General features: G+C 43.5%; 1 protein-coding gene and 2 long non-coding RNA genes across 7 annotated transcripts; 2 read left to right on the top strand and 1 right to left on the bottom strand.

The window, feature by feature from the left end:
* Window positions 1-898: 898 nt before the first annotated feature.
* C13H2orf74 (chromosome 13 C2orf74 homolog) lies at window positions 899-18,742 on the bottom strand. Of its 4 annotated transcripts, none has more exons than XM_071076774.1 (5): window positions 3,402-3,539; window positions 3,239-3,306; window positions 2,767-2,880; window positions 2,490-2,670; window positions 899-1,372 (listed from the first exon to the last, which is right to left on the bottom strand). In XM_071076774.1, the coding sequence occupies exons 4-5, from the start codon at window positions 2,661-2,663 to the stop codon at window positions 1,199-1,201; spliced, it is 348 nt and encodes a 115-aa protein (XP_070932875.1). In that variant the 5' UTR covers window positions 2,664-2,670; window positions 2,767-2,880; window positions 3,239-3,306; window positions 3,402-3,539; the 3' UTR covers window positions 899-1,198. The 4 variants fall into 4 exon arrangements, with proteins under 4 accessions (XP_070932875.1, XP_070932874.1, XP_070932877.1 ...); XM_071076773.1 differs by having other exon boundaries at window positions 3,113-3,306; window positions 3,402-3,535; XM_071076776.1 differs by lacking the exons at window positions 3,239-3,306; window positions 3,402-3,539 and adding an exon at window positions 18,658-18,742.
* LOC105465101 (uncharacterized) lies at window positions 3,561-12,703 on the top strand. Its single transcript, XR_977293.2, has 2 exons — window positions 3,561-3,707; window positions 11,998-12,703. It is a non-coding gene; the product is annotated as an uncharacterized lncRNA (long non-coding RNA).
* Window positions 18,743-18,828: 86 nt separating the features above from the next.
* On the top strand, window positions 18,829-24,053 carry LOC139357866 (uncharacterized). Of its 2 annotated transcripts, XR_011611774.1 has the most exons (3): window positions 18,829-19,083; window positions 19,832-20,458; window positions 23,673-24,053. It is a non-coding gene; the product is annotated as an uncharacterized lncRNA (long non-coding RNA). The 2 variants fall into 2 exon arrangements; XR_011611773.1 differs by lacking the exon at window positions 23,673-24,053 and having other exon boundaries at window positions 18,830-19,083; window positions 19,832-20,559.
* Window positions 24,054-25,551: the final 1,498 nt, after the last annotated feature.

The following is a 25,551-nucleotide window of genomic DNA, read 5'->3' as shown; positions in this document are numbered from 1 at the left end:
TCTCCCTCTGTCACCCAGGCTGGTGTGCAGTGGCACAATCTCAGCTCATTGCAATCTCTGCCTCCCAGGTTCAAGCAATTCCCCTGCCTCAGTCTCCTGAGTAGCTGGGATTACAGGAGTGCGCTACCACGCCCTACTAGTTTTTTTGTATTTTTAGTAGAGATGGGGTTTTACATGTTGGCCAGGCTGGGTCTCAAACTCCTGGCCTCAGGTGATCTGCCCACCTCAGCCTCCCAAAGTGCTGGGATTAAAGGTGTGAGCCACCATGTCTGGCCTGTTTCTCCCTAGTAGCTGGGACCAAAGGCATGCACCACCATGCCAGGCTTATTTTATTTTATTTTTATTTTTTGTCAAGACAGAGTTTCCCTATATTGCCCAGGCTGGTGTAGTTTGTTTTCTGTACCAATTTTTTTTTTTTTTTTTTGAGACGGGGTCTTTCTCTGTTGCCCAGGCTGAAGTGCAGTGGCACAATCTCGGCACCCTGGTTCAAGCAATTCTCCCACCTCAGCCTCCGGAGTAGCTGGGATTACAGGCACGCGCTACCGTGCCTGGCTAATTTTTGTATTTTTAGTAGAGATGGGGTTTCACCATGTTGGCCAGGCTGGTCTCAAACTCCTGACCTCAGGTGACCCACCCACCTCGGCCTCCCAGAGTGCTGGGATTACAGGCAGGAGCCACCGCGCCCAGCCTGTACCAATTTTTAAAAAGCAGTGGTCAGTACAAGAAACATTTCAGGACTGAGTTCAATGGGGATTATGTAGTAGAAGACAACAGTTATGGAAGCTTCCGTGATGACAGCTGTAATGTTATTTGGTCATGAATGCCTATGATCAGAGGATGCAGAACATGTATTATTTCAAAAAATCCCCCTTGAATAATGATGTACATAACAGGCATATGTACAAACAAAAATCACTTTATTCACATGCCAGAATGGTGTTTGAGTAGACAGTTTTAAGGGCAATAAAATCAATTTCTTGAACTCAGATTTGAATTTTTAAAAAACTATATTCAAGCTCTAAGTATTTTACTTACAGAATTTTGCATATGGCCCACTTCTTTCTGCACAAAGGTAAAATACTATCTTTATTTGCTTAATTCCCCATTGTTTTGTTGTTTCAACATGATTTTGTACCCTCAGTCATTTCAATGTTAGTCAAAGGTTACATTTTCTTTCACTCTTACCCTTTTTTGAGCTTCATTTTCTCTCTTTATGTTCTCGAGTATAGCTTCGAGGTGTAGGGTATTCATTTCCAAGATCCACAACAATTACCTCCCTAGAAAATGTCACTCCTTTTAAAGGTCTTTTTTGGCTTTCAACAGCTGATGGAGTTCTAGTGACAGATATGTGTATTTTCTGCAAACCATCATCCTGCAAGAGAATGGGACAAACAATATAAACAAATAATCAATTTATGACATGCCCTGCTTTTAAAATTACAGGTTATATGTACACTGTTAACGATACACAGAAAAAGCATTTCTAAATGATACAGAAAAGCAGCAATAATCTATCACATTTTCACATTTTTATGGTTATAAAAGCATACACTGACATATTCAAATAACATTTGGTGACATGTAATTCTCTCCACGAAGCGGTCAAACCCAAGAGCCATCAGGACCATCATTCTGTCGTGGACTGGGCATGGCCATGCGGTGGGAGGGCATGTGAGTTGTTCTTATTAGGGAGTCCCAGACATGGAGCTCAAGAAGGCCCCAGCCATGCTGTGTGCTGTTGTAGGACCCTAGAGCTAGGACAGGGGGCCACAGTGTGGGCCTAAGCTTGGCCACAGTGGAGAGGTAAACAATTCATCTCATTTTCTTATTGGAAACAGGAGAGGGTTGGATCACTAGATAATCTCTTAACAGCTCTAAGATTCTAGGATTTTGAGAAAAACAAACTGAAGGGGAATTATTAAGAAAAACACAAATATAAGAATGAAGACTAAGCAAGTTTCTAGACTTGGCATATGTAATGGTTTAGTAACATGAACTGATAAGCAACTAGAATGGCTTAAATGACTGTGGGCATTGGACTCATTCTACCTACAAACCTAAGTTACAGGCAACTCCATCTCCTATTATTATTATTATTATTTTACTTTTATTTTTTGAGACGGAGTCTCGCTCTGTCGCCAGGCTGGAGTGCAGTGGCGATCTTGGCTCACTGCAACCTCCGACTCCCGGGTTCAAGTGATTCTCCTGCCTCAGTCTCCCAAGTAGCTGGGATTATGGGTGTGTGCCACCACGCCCGGCTAATTTTTGTATTTTTAGTAGAGATAGGGGTTTCACCGTGTTGACCAGGCTGGTCTCGATCTCCTGACCTCATGATCTGTCCTCCTTGGCCTCCCAAAGTGCTGGGATTACAGGCGTGAGCCACCGCACCTGGCCCTCCATCTCCTATTATTATACCTAGCTGAGGAATGTACCTTCTTTTCAATCAAACAAATTCTAAACTGCTCCTTGAGAGTAGAAAAACGTATCACCTCTTCTTGACCAGTTTCTCCAGCATTCTTAGGCTCTTGCTTCTCATTTATTTGGTTCTCCTCTTCTGCCTCCATGTCCCTTCTGTTTTCTAAGGGTGTGGCCAACACTTCCTTACTCTGTCTCTGGACAAGAATGCCAGGCCTCATCGGCACATCCAAATTCATGACTTGCATTAATACCCTAGAAAATTAATCGGTAGAGTTTTAAACATTCATGCATCCTCATCCCCACTATCACGCACAAAATGGCCTCTGACATATCCTGCGCCACACTCGCCTTTCATGGTCCCCTGGATTGCTTGTCACCACTTCAGCAGCTGCACAGTCTACACCTCCGTTTGCATCTGTACAAGGCACTTTCTTTGTCTCTTTACCTTTCCTGCCTTGGAAACTGAAAACAAACAAGCCACAAATTCAGAAAAGGAAAAATGGCCCTGATTTTAAGGTGTGGCATAGAAACTTCACTTTTAAACAGCATATCAGCATTTCTAAAATGCTGAAATGAAAAAAGTAGATAATGATGGTATCATTACTTGTTCTATTTTAAATTGTTTACATTATTTCTAGATACATTTGCTAATGTGACTTGAAATCTGATCCCAATTATCAGCATGGATTTATACCATTTATATAAAAAAACCACCAATAAAAGGAGGATGCAAATGAAGCAAATTAGAAGGATGATGAAGAAAGTGATTGCTGTGATTTCAAAGCTCATAGGTTTAGCTAGAAGACTCATCCACTCTCACAATCACAGATTGTCCAAATATTCTTTTCCAACTCAATTTGAATGTAGTTCTCTTGTTCTTTAAGTTTTCTAGAAACAGAGGAACAAAAAGCTGTTTTCATTGTTGTTCTTTTGGTCAGTTCAGCTTCATGAAAGATGCTCTGCTTGTTGCGCAGTTGACTCACACTGGCTAGTTTCTCTCCATAACTGTGGTGGGGGCTGAGGTGGCCAGAGGGGAGACTGAGCTGGGACACGTGTGATCACGCAGCTCACCTCCCTCACCCCAAAAACTATCAGGATCCAGAGGAGAGAGGAATCGGAACAGCTGGAGCTGAGCCCAGCTCCCCATTCTTCTCTCTTCAGTGACATCACAGAATCATGGAGCCCTTGAGTTAGAGACACCAGAGAGCCAGTCCAACCCCAGCCCATCACCTGGAGGCTGGAGAACCACGAGGCTGTGGCCTGTTCATCCCCTCCTCTGAGAGGTCCAGGTTAGAGGCCATATGAAACTGCCTTGACCATTCTTTGGGCAAGGATTTTCTCCCTACTCTCCAAACACCACCTTTCCTTTCCTAACCTGAGCCTGTTTCTTTTATTGCTTCTTTCACAGACCATGAACAATTGGTCTGCTTCCTTCTTATGAAATCCCTCTCTATAGCCCTGAGCTCAAGGCTTCACTGTGGAATTCTACCAAACATTTAACGAAGAACTAACACCAATCTTTCTCAAACCTTTCAAAAAATGGAAGAGGGAACACTTACTAGTCATTCTATGAAGCTAGCATTACCCTGATACCAAAGCCACTACAAAAAAAGAAAGCTACAGACCAATATCCTTTATGAATATTGATGCACAAGTCTTCAACAAAGTACTAGGATACCAAATTCAGCAACATATTCAAAGGATTACACACCGTGACCAAGTGGGACTTATTCCTGGAATGCAAAGATGGTTTAGTACACAAAAATCAACCAATGTAATATATCACATTAACAGAATGAAAGTGAAAAATAAACACATTATCATCTCAACTGATGCAGAAAAAGCACTTGACAAAATTTAACACACTTTCATGATAAAACCACTCAACAAATGAGAACTAGAACTACCTCAACATAATAAAAGCCATATGTGAAAATCCAACAACATAATATTTAATGGTGAGAACATATTTGTAAATCACATAGTCTATTAATGGACTGACATCCAGAATATATAAAGAAATCCTACAACTCAACAACAACAAACCCAATTTTGAAACAGGCAAAGAATTTCAAGACATTTCTCCAAAGAAGATACACAAATGATCAATAAGCACACACAAAAAAAGATCAACATCACTAATCATTAGGGAAGTGCAAATCAAAACCACAATGTGTTACTACCTCATACCCAATAGGGGGGTTATTACTTTAGAAAGAAAAAAAAAGTGTTGGTGAGGATATGGAGAAATTGGAACCCTTGTGCATTGCTGGTGGGAATGTAAAATGGTACAGTCACTGTAGAAAACAGTATGGCAGTTCCTCAAAAAATTAAGTAAAGAATTACTATATGATGCAGTAATTCCATTTCTGGGTGCATACACTAAGAATTGCAAGCAGGGACTCAAATAGATATTTGTAAACCCTTGCTCATAGCAGAATTATTCAAAATAGCCAAAAGGTGGAAAAACCCAAAATGTCCATCGAAGGATGGATAGATAAAACGTGGTGGCCGGGCATGGTGGCTCATGCCTGTAATCCCAGCTCTTTGGGAGGCTGAGGCGGGTGGATCACCTGGGGTCAGGAGTTCAAGACCAGCCTGGTTAACGTGGTGAAACCCTGTTTCTACTAAAAATACAAAAATTAGCTGGGCATGGTAGCAGGTGCCTGTAATCCCAGCTACTCGGGAGGCTGAGGCAGAAGAATTGCTTGAACCTGGGAGGCAGAGGTTGCAGTCAGTGGAGATCATGCCATTGCACTCCAGCCTGGGTGACACAATGGGACTCCATCTAAAAAACAAAACAAAACAAAACAATGTGGTGTATACACACAATGGAATACTATTCAGCTTTAAAAGGAATGAAATTCTGGGCTGGGCACGGTGGCTCACGCCTGTAATCCTGGCACTTTGGGAGGCCGAGGCGGGTGGATCACCTGAGGAGGGGAGTTCTAGACCAGCCTGGCCAACATGGTGAAACCTCATCTCTACTAAAAATACAAAAATTAGCCAGGCCTGGTGGCAGGTGCCTGTAATCCCAGTTACTCAGGGAGCCAAGAAAGGAGAATTGCTTGAACCTGGGAGGCGGAGGTTGCAGTAAGCCAAGATTGTGCCATCGCACTCCAGCCTGGGGAACAAGAGTGAGATTTCATCTCAAAAAAAAAAAAAAAAGAATGACATTCTGATACATGCTACAACATGGATGAATTTTGTAGGCATTATGCTAAGTAAAGTAAGCCAGACATGATAGGTCACATGTTGTATGATTCCACTTATATGAAGTACCTGAAATAGTCAAATTTATAGACACAGAAAGAAGAATCATGGCTAGCAGGTGCTGCAGAGAGGAAGAAATGGGAAATCAGTGTTTAATGGCTGTAGAGTTTCAATTTAGAATTATGAAAAAGTTCTAGAGGTGGACACGTGATGGTAGCACAATAATGTGAATATACTTAATACCACCAAACTGCACACTTAAAAATGGTTAAAATGGTAAATTTTATGTTATGTATATTTTATCACAATTTTTAAAATTATTTATGGAACAAAGAAAAGGGAATTTGTCTGTAAAGTGGCCAGGTATACAGCAGGCATTGCAAAAATAAAAATACCAGCACATACAGATTTTATTTCAATCTCCACTCATTCGTTCAATTTGTTTCCCCACTGTGAATGTCCTACCCCTACCTCAGCCCTTTACCTGTCCCACCTCTCAATCCTTTAAGACTTGGTTCTTGGCCGGGTGTGGTGGCTCACGCCTGTAATCCCAGCACTTTGGGAGATCAAGGTGGGAGGATCATTTGAGGATAGGAGTTTGAGACCAGCCTGGTATGGGAAACCCTGTCTCAACTAAAAATACAAAAATTAGCCAGCATGGTGGTGTGCGCCTGTAATCCCAGCTACCTGGGAGGCTGAGGCAGGAGAATTGCTTGAACCGGGAAGGCAGAAGTAGCAGTGAGCTGAGATCGTGTCACTGCACTCCAGCCTAGGTGACAGAGACTTCATCTTGAAAAAAAAAAAAAGGCCAGGTGCAGTGGCTCAAGCCTGTAATCCTAGCACTTTGGGAGGCTGAGGCAGGAGGATCATGAGGTCAGGAGATTGAGGTCATCCTGGCTAACATGGTGAAACCCCATCTCTACTAAAAATACAAAAAATTAGCTCTGTGTGTTGGCACGCCTCTGTAGTCTCAGCTACTTTGGAGGCTGAGGCAGGAGAATTGCTTGAACCCAGGAGGTGGAGGTTGCGGTGAGCTCAGATCACACCATTGCACTCCATCCTGGCAACAGAGTGAGACCCCATCTCAAAAAAAAAAAAAAAAAAAAAAAAAGGACTTGGTTCTTGGATTCCCTTCCATTATGCAATCACCATCCATTGGGCTTCCTTTTGAAATCAGCCCAATTGTCCCATAAAGCTAATAAGCTAATATTTATAGTTTGTTGAACAAACATAGAAATGGACTCTCCCTGGTCTTAAAACTTGAAACAGATTCATCTCATCAGAGTTTCTTCCTCAGGAAACTGACCCTCAGGCAAGGAACTAAAACCCATCAGATCACTACCTCCAGACAATGAGACACCAGACTCCCCATCCTGACTGCTTCTTTACCTCTCCCTAATTCCTGTTTTTCCGCCTTCCCCACTATGTAAATCCCTCAATTTTAATCGACTGGGGAGAGAGATTTGAGACTTTATCTCCAGTTCACCTCAGCTGCACCACCAGATTAAAGCCTAAGCCTTCTTCCCTGGCAATACTCGTTGTCTCAGTGATTGGCTTTCTGAGCGGCCGACAGCAAGACCTAGACAGAACCCCTGGCATTTCAGTGACACTTCCAATCGTGCTTTCTCCGAGTTCTCGCTTGATATAGAAAACACCTTGTCACTTACCTATATCCCAACCCCTTGCCCTGTCCAGCTCCGGTCCCAAGCATGCTGGGAAGTGACAGGGTCTTTCAGTCTTTGCAATTTCTCACCTCCTACCCCCAAGGTCTTTCATAGTCTTTGTAATTTCTCATCTCCTACCCTACACTGATTTTTATTCCCTCTTGTTAACAAAACCTGTTTTCTAACTCTTCACAACAAGAATGCTTGACAGTAACTCTCATGGATATCTATACCTTAACGTGGGCCTAAGGTTAAAGTAAGACGGTCATGGTAGAATTTCAGGCACTAACCAGAAGATGGGGGAGCAAGGGTTCTCTTCGGAGCAAGGGGGGCTTTTCTCGTGCTCCTGGAATCTGTCATGTTGGGGTCAGATATTGCCTCTTCCATACAGAATAAGCAGTCCTGCCCTACTGCCTACCTCCTGCCTGCAGACTTCTTTGCTATGGTGGCCAGAGGGTGTGCACTCCTGGTGACAGGGTCTGCAGCCCTTGGGCTCCAGATGGTCCAGGGCATATGTGAATCCCCAACCACCTCCCTAAGGCCTTGACCATGTGATCTGTTGAAATCCTGTGACAAAAACGTGATCCAGGAATTACAGGATGAGTGAGGACACTCAAAGGACTCTTGAATTCAGCTGCCTGAATTTAGAAACCAGGGGCAGTGGACACAGGACCCAGGCCTGGCTGATCAGGATAGTCCGCAGTTGAAGGGTCAACATGTGATCTAAATCAGCTTAATTAACCTCAGTGTTAAGATATTTGCAGGAACTTCCAGCATGGAAGAAAGCAGGGCTGAGAGTATGGAGAGAGACAAATTAAAAAGGGCTCTGCTTGATCTAGCTATGCCTGAAGTCTTGACTTACAGTGTGGACTGAAAGCTGGACTTTCAGCTGTATGAGTCAATGCCTTTTCTTTTTGGCTTAAGCTGGTTTAATTGGGGTTCATGGGCATTGCACCCCAAGATTCCTGACCAACACAGCGTTGCAACGAGCATCACACTGCCTCCTTTTCTGAGCCCTGATACAAGAGTCATAGCACCCATCTGCCATTTCCCGATCTGACTTGTTGAGCATTAAATAGGTTCTCTCCAGGCCAGGCACAGTGGCTCACACCTGTTAATCCCAGCTCTTTGGGAGGCTGAGGCAGGTGGATCACTTGAGTCCAGGACTTCGAGACCAGCCTGGCCAAGATGGTAAAACCGGTCTCTACTAAAAATGCAAAAATTAGCCAGGTGTGGTGGTGTGGGCCTATAAACCCAGCTACTCAGGAGGCTGAGGCAGGAGAATGACTTGAACCTGGGAGGCAGATGGGAGGTTGCAGTGAGCCGAGATCACGCCACTGCACTCCAGCCTACGTGACAGAGTGAGACTTCATCTCAAATCAATCAATCAATCAAATATTTGAGGGATTTGGTCACTATTACTACTCTAAGTAGATCTATAGACTGGTGTAGTCCCTAAATTGTCATTGGTCTGCAACAAAACACAGAAATGGAGACTAAATACCTAGAATCTTTTTGTTGTGGTGGTTGTTTTTGAGAGGGTCTCACTGTCACCCAGGATGGAGTGTAGTGGCACGATCTTGGTTCATTGCAGCCTCCACCTCCTGGGCTCAAGCGATCCTCCTGCCTTAGCTCCCCAAGTAGTTGGAATTACAGGTGCATGCCACCATGCCCGCTAACTTTTTGTATTTTTTTAGAGACGAGGTCTCACCATGTTGCCCATGCTGGTCTCAAACCCCTTAGCTCAAGCGATCTGCCCACCTTGGCCTCTGAAAGTGTTAGGATTACAGGCGTGAGCCACCATGCCCAGCCAATTACTTTCTTATTGTTGGACAACTTACTGCTTTTATTAATAGCATTGATGGACATATTTGTACATATATATGTGAGCACAACTCTGATATTAAAATATTAATGTTTTATTTTCAAAATTTATTGGCCTCTGGCTCATCTTTTATTCTAAATCTCATCCATTTTGTTTCATTGTTTTTTGGCTCCAAATATCTTATGTTTTGATTTTTATTTTCTTTTTTAAAAGAGACAGAGTTTTGCCATGTTGCCCAGGCTGGTCTTGAACTCCTGGGCTTAAGTGATCCACCTTCCTCAGCCTCCCAAAGTGCCAGGATTATAGGCATGAGCCACAGAACCCAGCCGATTATTTTAACTTCTATTAATTCCCTTTTCTTCAATATGTTTTTACTTAATTTCTTTTTTTGGGACTGGGTCTTGCTCTGTTGTGCAGACTAGAGTGCAGTAGTGCAATCATAGCTCACTGCAGCCTTAACCTACCAGGGTCAAGTGATCCTCCCACCTCAGCCTCCCGAGTAGCTGGAACTACAGGCACATGCCATCATGCCTGGCTAATTTTTTATTTTTTTTGTAGAGACAAGGTCTGGTTATGTTGCCCTGGCTGGTCTCCAACTCCTGGGCTCAAGCAATCCTCCCACTTGACCTCCTAAAGTGCTGGGATTACAGGCATGAACCACCATGCCCGGCCTTATTTCTAATTCTCGAGATTCAGTCTCCTCTTAACCTTTGTTAAGAAAAAAGCAATGTTCTGCTTTAGGTTTAAAAACTGTTAGGCCGGGCGCGGTGGCTCAAGCCTGTAATCCCAGCACTTTGGGAGGCCGAGATGGGCGGATCATGAGGTCAGGAGATCAAGACCATCCTGGCTAACACGGTGAAACCCCGTCTCTACTAAAAAATACAAAAAACTAGCCGGGCGAGGTGGCGGGTGCCTGTAGTCCCAGCTGCTCGGGAGGCTGAGGCAGGAGAACAGCGTAAACTCGGGAGGCGGAGCTTGCAGTGAGCTGAGATCCGGCCACGGCACTCCAGCCTGGGCGGCATAGCGAGACTTCGTCTCAAAAAAAAAAAAAAAAAAAAAAAAAAAAACCAACCAACCAACCTTGATTTCTTTATAATCTATCTCATTAGCTTGCAAAAGGGAGATAATAAATCACATTCATTTGAATAGCCAAACAACTATTCTGGCTTTTTGGGGGGATGTAGAGGCGAGGATGAAAAAAATCAAAAGAGGAAAAAAAATTCATTGGTGATGAGACTGAAATTGTTAAAATAGTAGAAACATTTCATAAACAATTAATGGGAAATAAAACATATTTTCTGACTCAAAGCAATTTTCTCAAGCCTAGAAATTAGTTTTTCTTGTAGATGTCAAAGTCTTTCTTAACCACAGGAGTCTTTATTTCTCTTTGTTGAATTAAAAGAAACCCCTGAATCACAAATTTGTCATCTGAGCAACTTAATTGTATTGGGAACTTGCTTAAATATGATTAGTCAAACACTTTAAACTTTTGTTTCTTTTTTTTTTTTTTTTTTTGAGACAGAGTCTCACTCTGTTGCCCAGGCTGGAGTGCAGTGGCTTGATCTCAGCTCACTGCAACCTCTGCCTCCTGGGTTCAAGCCATTCTCCAGTCTCAGCCTCCTGAGTAGCTGGGATTACAGGCATGCACCACCACACCTGACTAATTTTTGTATTTTTTTTTTTAGTAGAGACGGGGTTTCACCATGTTGGCCAGGCTGGTCTCGAACTCCTGACCTCAAGCAATCCGCCTACCTTGGCCTCCCGAAGTACTGGGATTATAGGTGTGAGCCACCCAGCCTGGCCTTTTCTGTTTCTTTTTAAGCACACACTAAAAATATTCACGGCTCATGATTGGTAACCTAGTGCTCAAGGGGATGTTTTCCTCTCTGTAAAGATTTTGGTAACTGTTGGGCAAAAACAGACTTAAAACAATTTTTTTGGATGTTTTTGGATTTATAGAAAAGTTGAGAAGACAGTACAGGGGGTTCTCATATACCTCACCCCCATTTTCCCCTATTATTAATATCGTAAATCAGTGTGATCTATTCGTTATGATTTATGAACCAATACTGATAAATTATTATTAACTAAAGCCCATGGTTAATTCACATTCTCTTAGTTTTCACCTGTCTTTTTTGGGTCCAGGACCCCATTCGGGACACTATATTACAATGAAATCATGTCTCCTTAGGCTCCTCTTGGCTGTAACAATTTCTCAAACTTTCCTTGTTTTTGATGACCTTGACAGCTTTGTAAAGCACTGATCAAGTATACTGTAGGATGACCCACTATTGGAACTTGAACTTTTGAATTCTAATTTTTTCTTTTTTGGGGGGGGGACAGAATTTCGCTCTTATTGCCCAGGCTGGAGTGCAACGGCATGATCTCAGCTCACTGCAACCTCTGCCTCCCAGGTTCAAGAGATTCTCCTGCCTCAGCCTCCTGAGTAGCTGGGATTGGATTACACATCTGCAGCACCACGCCTAGCTAATTTTTATATTTTTAGTGGAGATGGGGTTTCACCATGTTGGCCTGGCTGGTCTTGAACTCTTGACCTCAGGTGATCTGCCAGCCTCAGCTTCCCAAAGTGCTGTAATCCCAAAGGGATTACAGGCGTGAGCCACCGCACCCAGTTTATACATTTTAAATTTCACATCTTTATCCTTCTACTACTGATTTACTGAAACATTTTAAATTGTCTTCCTCCTGTCTGTCCTCACTTCTATTTTCCCTTCATTTATAATGATGCTTGGTAATGTTTAGTAAACAGCACAGTCAGGCTACCAGGTAGCTTTAAGGAGAGAGTCCACTCCACAAACTGATGTTGGCAGGATCCCTGTCCTGCATTTCTTAACACACTCTTTGTTCTAGCCCCAGCCTTTAAAACATGGCCTTCTGAAAACCTGACCCTGGGAAACCTGGGAGCCTCAACTTTGTGCAGACTCCAAATGAGACTCACCTTGATGCGTCAGAAATCTCACATCTCTAATCCACAAAAGGGAGAAGCTTCATGGTTTAAATACCATTGTCTCCAAGAGACTGAAATCACTGGATCTGCGGCAAACCAGGGCAGTGTGGCCTTTGCCACAATGCACCTGGGCTGAATTTGTGGAGATCAATGTGGTGTTGGACTTTGTGATGGTTTTAATTATTTAATATTCCTCCCTTCCCTCAAGTGTGGACTGGATTTATAGTAGTAAATCTCTTCTAATGACTAAAATGAAGCAAAAGGGAGGGCCTGTGAGTTCTGAGAGTGGGTCATAAAACGCACTGTGGCTTCCTCCTTGCCTTTTCTCTCAGGTCACCTGCTCTGTGAGAAGCCGGTTGCCGTGTTGTGGGGACACTCAAGCAGCCCATGGAATGACCCACATGTTGAAGAACTGAGCCCCACCTCCTTCCAACAGCCAGGAACTAGGGCTTCTTGCCAACAACCATGTGAAGAAGCTTGGAAATGGATTCTCCCCCAAATGAGTCTTCAGATTACTACAGACTAACATCTTGACTGCAACCTCTAGAAAGACCCTGAGCCAGGATCACCAAGCACACAGAAGCTAACAGTTCATAAATGTTTGCATTAAGCTGCTACGTTTTGGAGTCACTTGTTATGTAGCAATACGTATCTAGTACAGCCTGTATTTATATATTTTGATCTTCTGTATATTATGATGTATTGTATATCATATGTATACAATGTATGTATGTATGATCTTCTGTATATTATGATGTTTTGACATCTTTTTTTTTTTTTTTTTTTTTTTGAGACGGAGTCTTGCTCCGTCACCCAGGCTAGAGTGCAGTGGTGCAATCTCGGCTCACTGCAACCTCCACCTCCCGGGTTCCAGCGATTCTCCTGCCTCAGCCTCTCAAGTAGCTGGGATTACAGGCATCTGCCATCACACCTGGCTAATTTTTGTATTTTTAGTAGAGACGGGGTTTCACCATCTTGGCCAGGCTGGTCTTGAGCTCCTGACCTTGTGATCCTTCCGCCTCGGCCTCCCAAAGTGCTGGGATTACAGGCGCGAGCCACTGCACCCAGCCTGTTTTGACATCTTAAAAACCTTTCTAGCTGAGGCTGCCCCTCCTGGGACTAGCCAATTCTTAGTGAAAGCAAAGGGTGCGGCCTGTGGCATCCCTCTGATATGAAACCAACCAATCCAGAGCCAAGTCTCCTCCATCTGGCCAGCACACCCCAGGAGACAATATTCCTCTGCCTTCAGCATCCCTGGGGCCAAGCAGAGCCCTGAAACTATTCAAACTAGCCAATCTTGAGAAACTGAGTTTCCTCAGAAACTCCAACAAAAACCATGACCTATTCTCTCCTCTAGTTCTTGCCCCCTCTACCTCCTGCTCCATGCTGCGGGGCTTTCCCACTGGCCCTATGTGGTGTGCAGGGCCTCCTGTTTTTAGGGCCTATGAGGACAGTCAGCTTTGTTTTCCTGATCTTCTCATGTCTCCTCTTGTAGCTGCATCTGACTGACTATATGTAGGCATAAAGGAACACACAACACAGCTTCTGTGATGGAACATGTGGAGGGAGGACCAATGTGGATCTTACAGCAGGCCCCAATGTGTCTCAGTGTTTCTGTCCAGGAGGCCCATTTTCCCTCTCAACATCACAGGATGATCCTCTTAGTGCAGGACTCACTGTAGCTCTCACTCCTTATAAAGATCAAGAAGGTACCTTCAAGAGGTAGGCTTCCCATCAAGGGGAGTTTATACAGTAACACCAGCTATACTCTTGCTGGAGGTGCTCTTAATGTTAGGAGGAATCCTGGATAGTCAAGACCTCACTAGAATCTAAAAGAAAACGGAAGGCCAGGTGCACCTCCATCCCAGGAATCCTAGATCTCTGGGGCACAGAACTTGGATCAGAGGAACGTGGCTGAGTTTTAGTTTATTGACTCTCGGCCTAAGGGAGAACCGAGATCTAACCCCAAAGGACAACTTCACCAACCCTCAGCACCTGGCCCTACAGAGAATATCCATGACTTGCCATAATATTTTTCCATTAACCATTATGGGATCTTTGCAGATCCAGTATTACGCAATATGACCATAACAGCTACCTAGTCCCAGGAAAGGCCATCTCCAACACAGGGACAAGAAGAACTAGACTAAGCCACTTCGTCTGTTGACTCAAATCTGCCTTCATGAAAATTACCCTTGAGATGCCTCTTTTGGGCTCCCCCATCAAGAAGCCCGACATCATCTGGGCATGGTGGCTCATGCCTGTAATCCCAGCACTTTGGGAGGCCAAGGCGGGTGAATTGCCTGAGGTCAGAAGTTCGAGACCAGCCTGACCAACATGGAGAAACCCCGTCTTTACTAAAAAAATACAAAATTAGCCAGGCGTGGTGGTGCATGCCTGTAATCCCAGCTACTCGTGAGGCTGAGGCAGGGGAATCACTTGAACCCAGGAGGTGGAAGTTGCAGTGAGCCAAGATTGCGCCACTGCACTCCAGCCTGGGCAACAGAGTGAGACTCCATCTAAAAAAAAAAGAAATTAAAAACAAGGCACCCAACATCTAGACAGGGAAGTTGGCCCAGAAAGTCCACAGCATCCCTATTTTCAGTTGGACCAGGACAGCCTCGCAAGTGCTGAGGTACATCGAAGGGCCAAAAGTTTTTCTGCCTTTAGCTCTGGAATAAACCTCGGCGTTGCACTTTTATAAACACCCTAGGCAGCTGTGAAATAGAACTAAGGTCTGCAGGAGGCCTTATTACAGCATCCAGGACTATGAAGCTATAAAAGGACACACCTAAGGCCCTGAAACACCCTTCCTGCTACATATTGGTTAACTCCCACTCTGGAGAAAACCTCACTCACTCTCCCGACTCTAATCCCCTGCAAAAATGTTATTCTTGTTGAATACAGATACACAGGCCATGCTTGAAGTCAGAGGGGAGATATTTTTTGGTCTCCATGGTTAGGCTTCATATCTGAAGCAACGTTTGTGAGTATCACCTTGCCCTTGAAGCTTATCTGCACTCACATTTGTACCAGGAGGTTAGACAGATTGTGCAGGACTTCTTGTTTGTTTTGAAGACCTTATTTCTCTAGAGCAGTTTTAGGTTCATAGCAAAATTTAGCAGAAGATACAAAGTTTTCCCAAAGACCTCCTGCCCCAACACAGGCATAGCCTGCCAATTATCAACATCTCTGTCTCTACTGAAAATACAAAAATTAGCGGGGTGTGGTGGTGTGCACCTATAATCCCAGCTACTCGGGAGGCTGAGGCAGGAGAATCGCTTAAACCCAGGAGACGGAGGTTGAAGTGAGCTGAGATTGTGCCCACTGCACTTCAGCCTGGGTGACAGGGCAAGACTCCACCTCAAAAAAAAAAAAAAAAAGAAAAAAGACAAGACAAGCCAAAGACTATGTACAAAGGACATGTATTCAGAATATATAAAGAATTCTTGTAAATCAATAAAACAATAGAAAATGGGCAAAAGACTTGAACAGGCACTTCACACAAGAGGATATCCAAATGAGTAATAAACATTAGGGTCAGATTTTAAAATTAGTTAAAAAAAAAAAACCTCTCCTCTATTTCCAAAACAAGTAAAACAATAAAAATAATTTTATTAAAATATTCCTTTCCAGGTCAGGTATAGTGGCTGATGCCTGGAATCCCAGCACTTTGGGAGGCCGAGGTGAGTGGATCACCTGAAGTCAGGATTTCGAGACCAGCCTGGCCAACATGGTGAAACCTCATCTCTACTAAAAATATAAAAATCTGCTGGGAGCAGAGGCAGGCACCTGTAATCCCAGCTAATCAGGAGGCTGAGGCAGGAGAATTGCTTGAAGCTATGGGGTAGAGGTTGCAGTAAGCCGAGATGGCACCACTGCACTCCAGCCTGGGCGACAGAGCGAGACTCAGTCTCAGGACAAACAAAAACCAAACAAACAAAAAGGCAACCCACAGACTGGTAGAAAATATTTGCCACACAAATAATCTTTAAGAATCAACATATAGAATACATTTTTTAAAACTCCTATGAAAAAGGGAAAGGCAAAACAGAAAAAAGGTACTTCCCAAAAGACAAAGCATGAATGGGCAATAAATATAAGAGGCTCACCTCACTAATAATCACAGAAGTGCAAAGTGAAAACAAAATCAGGTAACATTTTATACCACAAGATTGACAAAAAAAGTAGTCTGTCAATTCTAAGAATTGGTGAGGACATGCAGCAAGGGGAAGATTTTCTATATTGCAGATGGAAATGTAAATTGGCAAAACACTTTGGATGAACTCTTGTTATTCCAAGAAAACTCTTGTGTGTTAAAAACATATAAAATAATATTCTTGTCTGGGAACAGTGGCTCACCCTGTAATCCCAACACTTTGGGAGGCTGAGGCCGGCAGATCACTTGAGCCTGGGCAGTGAGTTGTGATCACGCCGCTGCACTCCAGTCTGGGCAACAGAGGAAATCCTATCAAAAAAAAAAAAAAAAAAAAAAAAAGGAAAGGAAAAATCTTCCATAATTTCACCTTTTTTCTTTCTTTCTCTTTTTTTGAGAGTCTCCCTCTGTCACCCAGGCTGCAGTGCAGTGGCAGGATCTCAGCTCACTGTAACCGCTGCCTCCTGGGCTCAACCGGCCCTCCCACCTCAATCTCCCTGGTAGTTGGGACTACAGGTGCTCGCCACCACACTCCTATCTAATTTTGTTTTTTTGTTGTTGTTGTTGATGTTCTTTTTGTAGACACGGGTTTTCACCATGTTGCCCAGGTTGGTCTCAACTCCTGTGCTCAAGCAATCCTCCTGTCTCAGTCTTCCAAAGTGGTGGGATTACAGGTGTGAGCCACACACCCAGCCTCCAGTTTTTTGCTTTTGTTTTTTTTTTTTGAGATGAAGTCTTGCTCTGTCACCAGGCTGAAGTGCAGTGGCACCATCTCAGCTCACTGCAACCTCTGACTACCTGGTTCAAGCGATTCGATTCTCCTGCCTTAGCCTCCAGAGTAGCTAGGACTACAGGCATGCGCCATCACGCCTGTCTAATTTTTGTATTTTTAGTAGAGACGGGGTTTCACCACGTTGCCCACGATGGTCTCCATCTCCTGACCTCGTGATCTGCCCTTCTCAGCCTCCCAAAGTGCTGTGATTACAAGCAGGAGCCACCGCACCTGGCCCCTTTTTTTTATATTATACGTGTCTAGCTTTTTAAAAAAAAAAGTTACTGTAGTCTTATTTTTGTTTTCAATGAACAGCATTCAGATAATTCAAAAAACAATATGTTATAATGAGGTACACATTAAGAAGTCTCTCACCCTATTTCAGTCCTACCCTCCATCTCATATGAAACCATGATTATTAGTTTCTTGAGTATATTACCAGAATTTATGTGGAAATAAGGATCATATACTCTCATTTATCTTTTTCTACACAAAAGCATAATTTATACACTGTTTGGCACCTGGGCTTTTTTCACTTAGTAAGATATGCTAGAGATGGTTCCACATTAGTATATTGGGAACTGATTCCTCATTCTTTTTCATAGCTGCACAATGCTCCATTGTGCATATGTACTATAGTTTATAATATCAGTCCTCTGATGGATACTCGCGTAGTTTACAATCTTTTGCTATTATAATCAATAACCTCCTACACATATTACTTTATATGTAAGCAAGTGTATTTGGAGGCAAAATTCCCCAAAGTGGGATTGTTGGGTCAAAATGCAAATGTTATTCAGTGTGGTTTTGATAACCACAAAGGATTGCTGCATTCAGCTCCTACTAGCACTGTAACTCGGCACCTGTTTCCCTTACATCCTCCTATATTTAGTATATTACCAAACGTTTCAATGTTTACCAATCATGATGATTTGCATTCTTATTAAAACTGATGCTGGCTTGTAATCCTAGCACTTGGTGAAACTAAGGTGGGAGGATTACTTGGGCCTGGGAAGTGGAGGCTGCAGTGAGCTGTGATCGTGCCACCTGTCTCAGAAAAACAAAACAAAACAAACAAAACAAAATAAACAAAACAGGCCAGGCGTGGTGGCTCATGCCTGTAATCTCAGCACTTTGGGAGGCTGAGGCGGGTGGATCACCTGAGGTCAGGAGTTTGAGACCAGCCTGGCTAACATCGTGAACCTCATTTCTACTAAAAATACAAACATTAGCTTGGCGTGGTGACACCTGCCTGTAGTCCCAGCTACTCAGGAGGCTGAGGTGGGAGAATCGCTTGAACCTGGGAAGCGGAGGTTGCAGTGAGCCGAGATTGCATTACTGCACTCCAGCGTGGGCAACACAGTGAGACTCCATCTCAAATAAATAAATTAATTAATTAAATTAAATTTTAAAAAAAACACAAAAACATGCAGCTAAGCATCTTTTCACATATATAAAGTCTATTTTGAACTATTATTTTTCTGTGAACTTTGCACCCCAGTCCTTTGCCTATTTGTCTAATGCACTGCTGCCTGTTAATTCTCAGATATTTTAAAATGAATATTTAATATATTTATATTTGGAAAAACTTATCCAAGGAAAAAAGACGACGCTAAAACTCCTGTTATAAAACGAACATACCATGCCTTTCCCCCTCGAGTCTGGAATCCGGCCAGAGCAGGTTTTTAACAGACTCTCGGACGACGTCAACATGTCCTCGGACCTGACCGCTCACGCTCCAAATAGCGCGCCCAAACCTTAACTTCTGTGTGCGCATGCTCGCTTGATTCCTAGCGGAAAGTTTGTGTGCGCATGCTCCAAGGAGCCGCGCCCCATCGGCTTCCCTAACAGAAAATCCGCGGCGCATGCTGACAAACCTCTTTTCTTAGGAGAACTGAAGGCTGCTTCCGCTAACCCGGGCTGGCGCTGCTAACCTCACCCAGGGACCCTGCTGTCGGAAGATGTCCAGAGGCACCATCCCTCCTATGAAGAGGGAATACCAGTACAACAGCCACAAGGCATCTTCCTGTGGCTCTCAAACAAAAATACACCGCATTACATCAGCAGGTATTCAGCACCTGGCCCTCTCCAAACGGTGTCTAAATCGAGTTTTAAAAATTAATGTTGGCTGGGCGCGGTGGCTCACGTCTGTAATCCCAGCACTTTGGGAGGCCAAGGTGGGCGGATCACGAGGCCAGGAGATCGAGACCATCCTGGCTAACACGGTGAAACCCCGTCTCTACTAAAAATACAAAATAGCCAGGCGGGGTGGCGGGCGCCTGTAGCCCCAGCTACTCGGGCTGAGGCAGGAGAATGGCGTGAACCCGGTAGGCGGAGCTTGCAGTGAGCCGAGATCGCGTCACTGCACTGCAGCCTGGGCGACAGAGCAAGACTCCGTCTCAAAAAAAAAAAAAAAAAAAAAAAAAAAAATTATTGTTAGGAGCAGGACAGCGAGGGTGGAAAAAAATTAAAAATTACATTAATTTTTTTCTCTTTTTTAGAAACGGAGTCTCACCCTGTCCCCAGGCTGGAGTGCAGTGGCGCGATCGGCTCACTGGGATTACAGGCGAGCCACCACTCCTGGCTAATTTTTATTTTAGTAGAGACGGAGTTTCGCCGTGTTGCCCAGGCTGGTCTCTAACTCCTGAGCTCAGGCAATCCACCCGCCTCGGCCTCCCAAAGTGCTAGAATTACAGGCGTGAGTCACCCCGCCCGGCCAAATTACATTAATATTTTATATTGAGGAGGAAGTTGGTTATAAAGGACTTTCAAGCGTGTCAGGGGTTAATAATCTACATATTTTAAAATATTCCAGGTTGGGCGCAGTGGCTCACGCCTGTAATCCCAGCACTATGGGAGGCCGAGACATGCGGATCATGAGATCAGGAGATCGAGACCATCCTGGCTAACGCGGTGAAACCCCGTCTCTACTGAAAATACAAAAAATTAGCTGGCGTGGTGGCGGGCGCCTGTAGTCCCAGCTACTCGGGCGGCTGCGGCAGGAGAATGGCGTGAAACCAGGAGGCAGAGCTTGCCGTGAGCCGAGATCACACCACTGCCCTCTAGCCTGGGCGACAGAGCGAGACTCAGTCTCAAAAAAAAAATAATGTATTTCATAGACTGCATTGGAGAGAAAGGTGCCAGGACAGAAAAGCCTGAGAGAAACCACCTGTCATTCTTGGAGAAAAGGATGCTCCGGCTTTCCCGATTTGGTTGATGGGATGGAAATTCAACCCTTACAGAAAGACACCACCAATTCCGGAAAGGATGCTGCGCCAGTCACGTTTCTACATTTGTGAGAGGTTGAAATCTCCAGAAGTTGCCCAAGGTTTTCAAGCTGAACACGGGAGAAATGACTGTGGATCCTTGAGGACTGTTTTCCTCAATAAGGAGCTGCAATCTTGGCTCCACGACCCTCCCTCCAAAACATCTCGGGTGTCTGGTATCTGGTTATATTGTGGCCTGAGAGAGAAGTTTCTTTAGGGGCCAGTGAATTAAAAAAAATAAAAAAATAAAAAAAAAAAAACAGGTCCTACCAACACATTAATACTTTAAATTTCCCTCTTTATAATAGGTTGAAATGTCAGTATCTCTTAAGAACAATGGCTGATGAACCAAATGTTTCCTCAAATCTCACAGTCTTTCCCACCATTTCAGAAGCTACCTCAGGACTAAGCTCTGATTTTTTTTTTTTTGTTTTTTTGTTTTTTTTTTGTTTTTAATCTTGCCCAAATTCCTATCTAAGGGGTTTGGGGAGTCATGCCCTACAAACCATAAATTCTCATCAGATGAGTTTTATTTAACCCTATATATGGTGACTTGCTTTCCAGTCTGACTTTGGCATGATATTATGTGACAAAGAAGAAAGTCAAAATATTTTACCCCAAAACATGTTTCTTTGCCATATTTTGAAATGGTCCTGCAAAGCTGTGCTTTGTGGGGGAAAATATGCATCTGTAAAGAATCTCTATTAACGTTGCTAGATCTTTTTCTTCCAGACCCTCCCAAACCTGAAGAGACTGAAAGTCTAGCATCTTTTTAAAGGTCTGAATAGGAAACATTTGTCATCTGTCATCTCTAAGGGCAGCCATTATAAGACTTCAAAAGAACCTTTTGTGACTTTGGCCTGTGACAGCCCTCAGGAGCTCCTGAGAACATGTGCCCAAGGTGGTTGGGGCACAGCTTGGTTTTATACATTTTAGGGAGGCATGAGACATTAATGAAATACATTTAAGAAATACATTGGTTTGGTTCAGAAAGGCGGGACAACTCAAAGCAGGGACTTCCAGGCTATAGGTAAACGTAAACATTTTCTTTTTCTTTTTCTTTTTTGGGACGGAGTCTCACTTTGTCGCCCAAGCTGGAGTGCAGTGGCACCATCTCTGCTTACTGCAACCTCCGCCACGCCAGGTTCAAGCAATTCTGCCTCAGCTTCCTGAGTAGCTGGGTCTACAGGTGCATGCCTTTTGAACCTTTGAAGAACCTTTTGAAGTCTTATAATCTTTTATCTTAACCTGAACATGTCCTTCCTATTGATCCCAGGTCTTCAGACAATTGTCAACTCAACCAATTGTCAATTAGAAAATATTTAAATTGGCCGGGCGCAGTGTCTCATGCCTCTAATCCCAGCACTTTAAAAGGCCAACGCGGGCAGATTGCTGACCTCAGGAGTTCAAGACCAGCCTGGGCAACGTGGTGAAACCCCATCTCTACTAAAATACAAAAAATTAGCCGGGCGTAGTGGCATGCACCTGTAGTCCCAGCTACTCAGGAAGCTGAGGCAGGAGAATTGCTTGAACCCAGGGGATGGAGGTTGCAGTAAGCAGAGATTGTGCCACTGCACTCCAGCTTGGGCGACAAAGTGAGACTCCATCCCAAAAAAGAAAATGTTTACGTTTACCTATAGCCTGAAAGTCCCTGCTTTGAGTTGCCCCGCCTTTCTGAACCAAACCAATGTATTTCTTAAATGTATTTCATTGATGTCTCATGCATCCCTAAAATGTATAAAACCAAGCTGTGCCCCAACCACCTTGGGCACATGTTCTCAGGAGCTCCTGAGGGCTGTGTCATGGGCCATGGTCACTCATATTTGGCTCAGAATAAATCTCTTCAAACATTTTACAGAGTTGACTCTTCATCAACATGCCCATAACTGATGAGATGCTTCATCAAAATTCTAGTGGACTGTCTAGTTCAGAAAATGGACCAGCCAGGTTTGCTTAAATGCACCCCTCTACAACTATGTCACTCCTGCTTGGGGCTGGCTAGGTCAGGAGACCTGTCCCTAAACTAATGTACTCCATGTCTCAAGCCTTTTTTTTTTTTTTTTTTTTGAGACACAGTCTCAGTCTGTCACCCAGGCTGGAGTGCAGTGGTGCGATCTTGGCTCGCTGCAACCTCCGCCTCCCAGGTTCAAGTGATTCTCCTGTCTTGGCCTCCCAAGTAGCTGGGACTACAGGTGTGCACCACCATGCCCTGCTAATTTTTGTATTTTAAGTAGAGATGGGTTTTCACCATGTTGGCCAGGCTGGTCTCGAACTCCTGACCTCAGGTGATCCACCCACCTCGACCTCCCAAAGTGCTGGGATTACAGGTGTGAGCCACCACGCCTGGCCCATGTGTCTTCGTCTTTTTTACTAATATTGATTATAAAATGGGTGAAACTTTGGATAAAATTTCTGCATTAGAATTTCTTTTTATATGTCCTGAAGCTTGTAACTACTTGCTCATGATTTTTTGTGTATGTTTAGCAATGTGCATGTCATTGATGGCCTTTGTAAAAGTATGTTCGACATAGTTGTGGAGACAGAGGCGCAATTAGAGTAGGTTGTAAGAATTAAAAGGAGTAGGCAAAAAGGCATGTGTACACCAGTGGCCTTCAAAGCGTACACAGACTTTCTTCTTAAGGGATCAATTCCCAGATCTTCAGTTTCATATAAACTCTTCCCTAAAATTGACTTGCCTAAAAGCATGTTCAGTGTTGTAGGCACAGCTTCTCTTTTCTTATTTCTGCTTTTACAGTCATCCTTTTTCCAAAAGGAAGGTATATATGTCCTCCTCCTTGTCTAACAATGGCACATTGCCCCAGGGTGTAAAAAAGGTCAAGGGTGACAAGCAGAGACACAATTCAAAGCATTCATGTTAAGAGAGCAGTAACTCCAATGCCTTATTTTGCAAGTCACATTGTTTTGTTTTTGTTTGTTTTGAGACAGGGTCTCTGTTGCCCAGCCTGGAGTGCAGTGGTATGATCTCTGCTCATTGCAGCCTCGACCTCCCTGTTTGAAGGGATCCTCCCGCCTCAGCCCCCCAAGTAGCTGAGACTACAGGCATACAACACGCCTGGCTAGTTTTTGTATTTTTTGTAGAGACAGGATTTTGCCATGTTGCCTAGTCTGGTCTTGAACTTCTGAGTTCAAGCTATCTGCCCACCTCGGCCTCTCAAGGTGCTGGGATTACAGGCATGAGCCACCACACCTGGTTTGAATCTATAATTTCAAAGTTAAAAATTTTTTAAGTCAGAACTATGTAAAAAGTTATGCTTAGAAAAGTCTAGCTTCCTCAGCTCTATCCCTTCCACCTATTCCTTCCTCTGTCCCCCAGAGATAACCTATTTCACTATTTTTGGTACATCTCTGTTTCTTTTTTTTTTTTTTCAGATGCAGTCTCACTCTGTCGCCTGGGCTGCAGTGCAGTGGCGCGATCTCAGCTCACTGCAACCTCCGCCTCCCAGGTTCAAGCGATTCTCCTGCCTCAACCTCCTGAGTAGTTGGGATTACAGTCACCCACCACTACACCTAGCTAATTTTTTGTGTTGTTAGTAGAGATGGGGTTTCACCACATTGGCCAGGCTGGTCTCGAACTCCTGACCTTGTGATTCGCCCGCCTCAGACTCCCAAAAATGCTGGGATTACAGGCGTGAACCATCATGCCCAGCCACATCTCTGTTTCTTTTTGCAAAAATAAATACATATATTTGTTTTTGGACTAATGTGGACATATTGTTAATTAAAATAGTAAATAAACTGTACTGTTAAAGAGAATCTATTAGATTCTTGTTTGTATTTCTTGAATGAAAGTATCTTGCTCTATATAGTTTTCTTTCCATTTCAATTCACAGAAATCGTCATTGTCCTTTTTTTTTTTTTTTTTTTTTTTTTTTGAGACAGGGTCTCATTTTGTCATCCAGGTTGAGTGGCATGATCTTATCTCACTACAGTCTCGACCTCCTGGGCTCAAGCAGTCCTCCCACTTCAGCCTCCCGAGTAGCTGGGACCATAAGGCTTGCCACCATACCCGGGTAATTTTATTTTTTGTAGAGATGACGTCTCACTATGTTGCCTAGGCTGGTCTTGAACTCCTGGGCTCAAGCTGTCCTCCCACCTCAGTCTCCCAAAGCGCTGGGATGACAGGAGTGAGCCACTGCGCAAAGCCTGTCCTTGTTTTTTTAATAGCTGTGCAATACTCCAGTGTGCTGATGTCCTATTATTCAACCCAGTCTCTTGCTAATGGACATTTGAGTTGTTTCCACATTATTGCTATTGTGTATAAATAATTCTACAATGAGTAATCTTATGCTCCTATTGTTCTATATTCGTCAAGTTGTATCTTCATAGTAAATTCCTAGAAGTGGCATTACTGGACCAAAAGATAAATATATATGGGCATTTGCTAGACATTGCCAAATTCCTCTCCTTGGAGTAGTACCATTTTGTACTTTTACATTTTTGCCAACATGATAGATAGGAATTAGTATTTCAGCATATTTTAAATTTGCATTTCCCTCATAATGAACATGTTGAGCATTTCACTTAAGGGCCATTCATATGTCTTTTTCTGTGGACAGTCTATTCATATCTTTTTTTCTTTTTCATAATAGGTTTGTATCTTTTTGTCTTTTTCATCCTGATTTTTTTTTTTTTTTTTTTAGACAGAGTCTAAGTCTGTCACCCAGGCTGGAGTGCAGTGGTGCAATCTTGGCTCACTGCAACCTCCACCTCCCGGGTTCAAGTGATTCTCCTGCCTCAGCCTCCTGAGTAGCTGGGATTACAGGCGCGTGCCACCACACCCAGCTAATTTTTGTGTTCTTTAGTAGAGACGAGGTTTCACCATATTGGTCATGCTGGTCTTGAACTCCTGACCTCGTGATCCGCCGGCCTTGGCCTCCCAAAGTGCTGGGATTACAGGTGTGAGCCACCACACCCAGCCTTTTCATCCTGATTTTTAAAGAACTTGTATATTAGCCTTGCAGTATTTTCTCTCAGTTTGTCATCTTTTCCGACTTTTTTTTTTTTTTTTGCCATGAAGTTTTCTTTTTTAAGTAGTTAAGGTTATCAATCTTTCCTCTTATTTTGTTCTCCTACTCCTTGCTTATAAAGTAACTCATTCATATTTTCTTCTATTACTTATATGAATTAATTCTTTACATATAGCTCTCATTTGGATTTTATCCTTGTATATGGTGCCAGGTATAATCCAAATCTGTATTTTTCAAAATATTCATTTGTCCCAGTGATATTTATTAAAAAGCTATCTAGT

This window comes from Macaca nemestrina, chromosome 13 (genome assembly GCF_043159975.1).
Source record: "Macaca nemestrina isolate mMacNem1 chromosome 13, mMacNem.hap1, whole genome shotgun sequence".
Classification (NCBI taxonomy): domain Eukaryota; kingdom Metazoa; phylum Chordata; class Mammalia; order Primates; family Cercopithecidae; genus Macaca; species Macaca nemestrina.
Note: the sequence above shows the minus strand (reverse complement) of the source record. Positions and strands in the feature narration are given on the sequence as shown.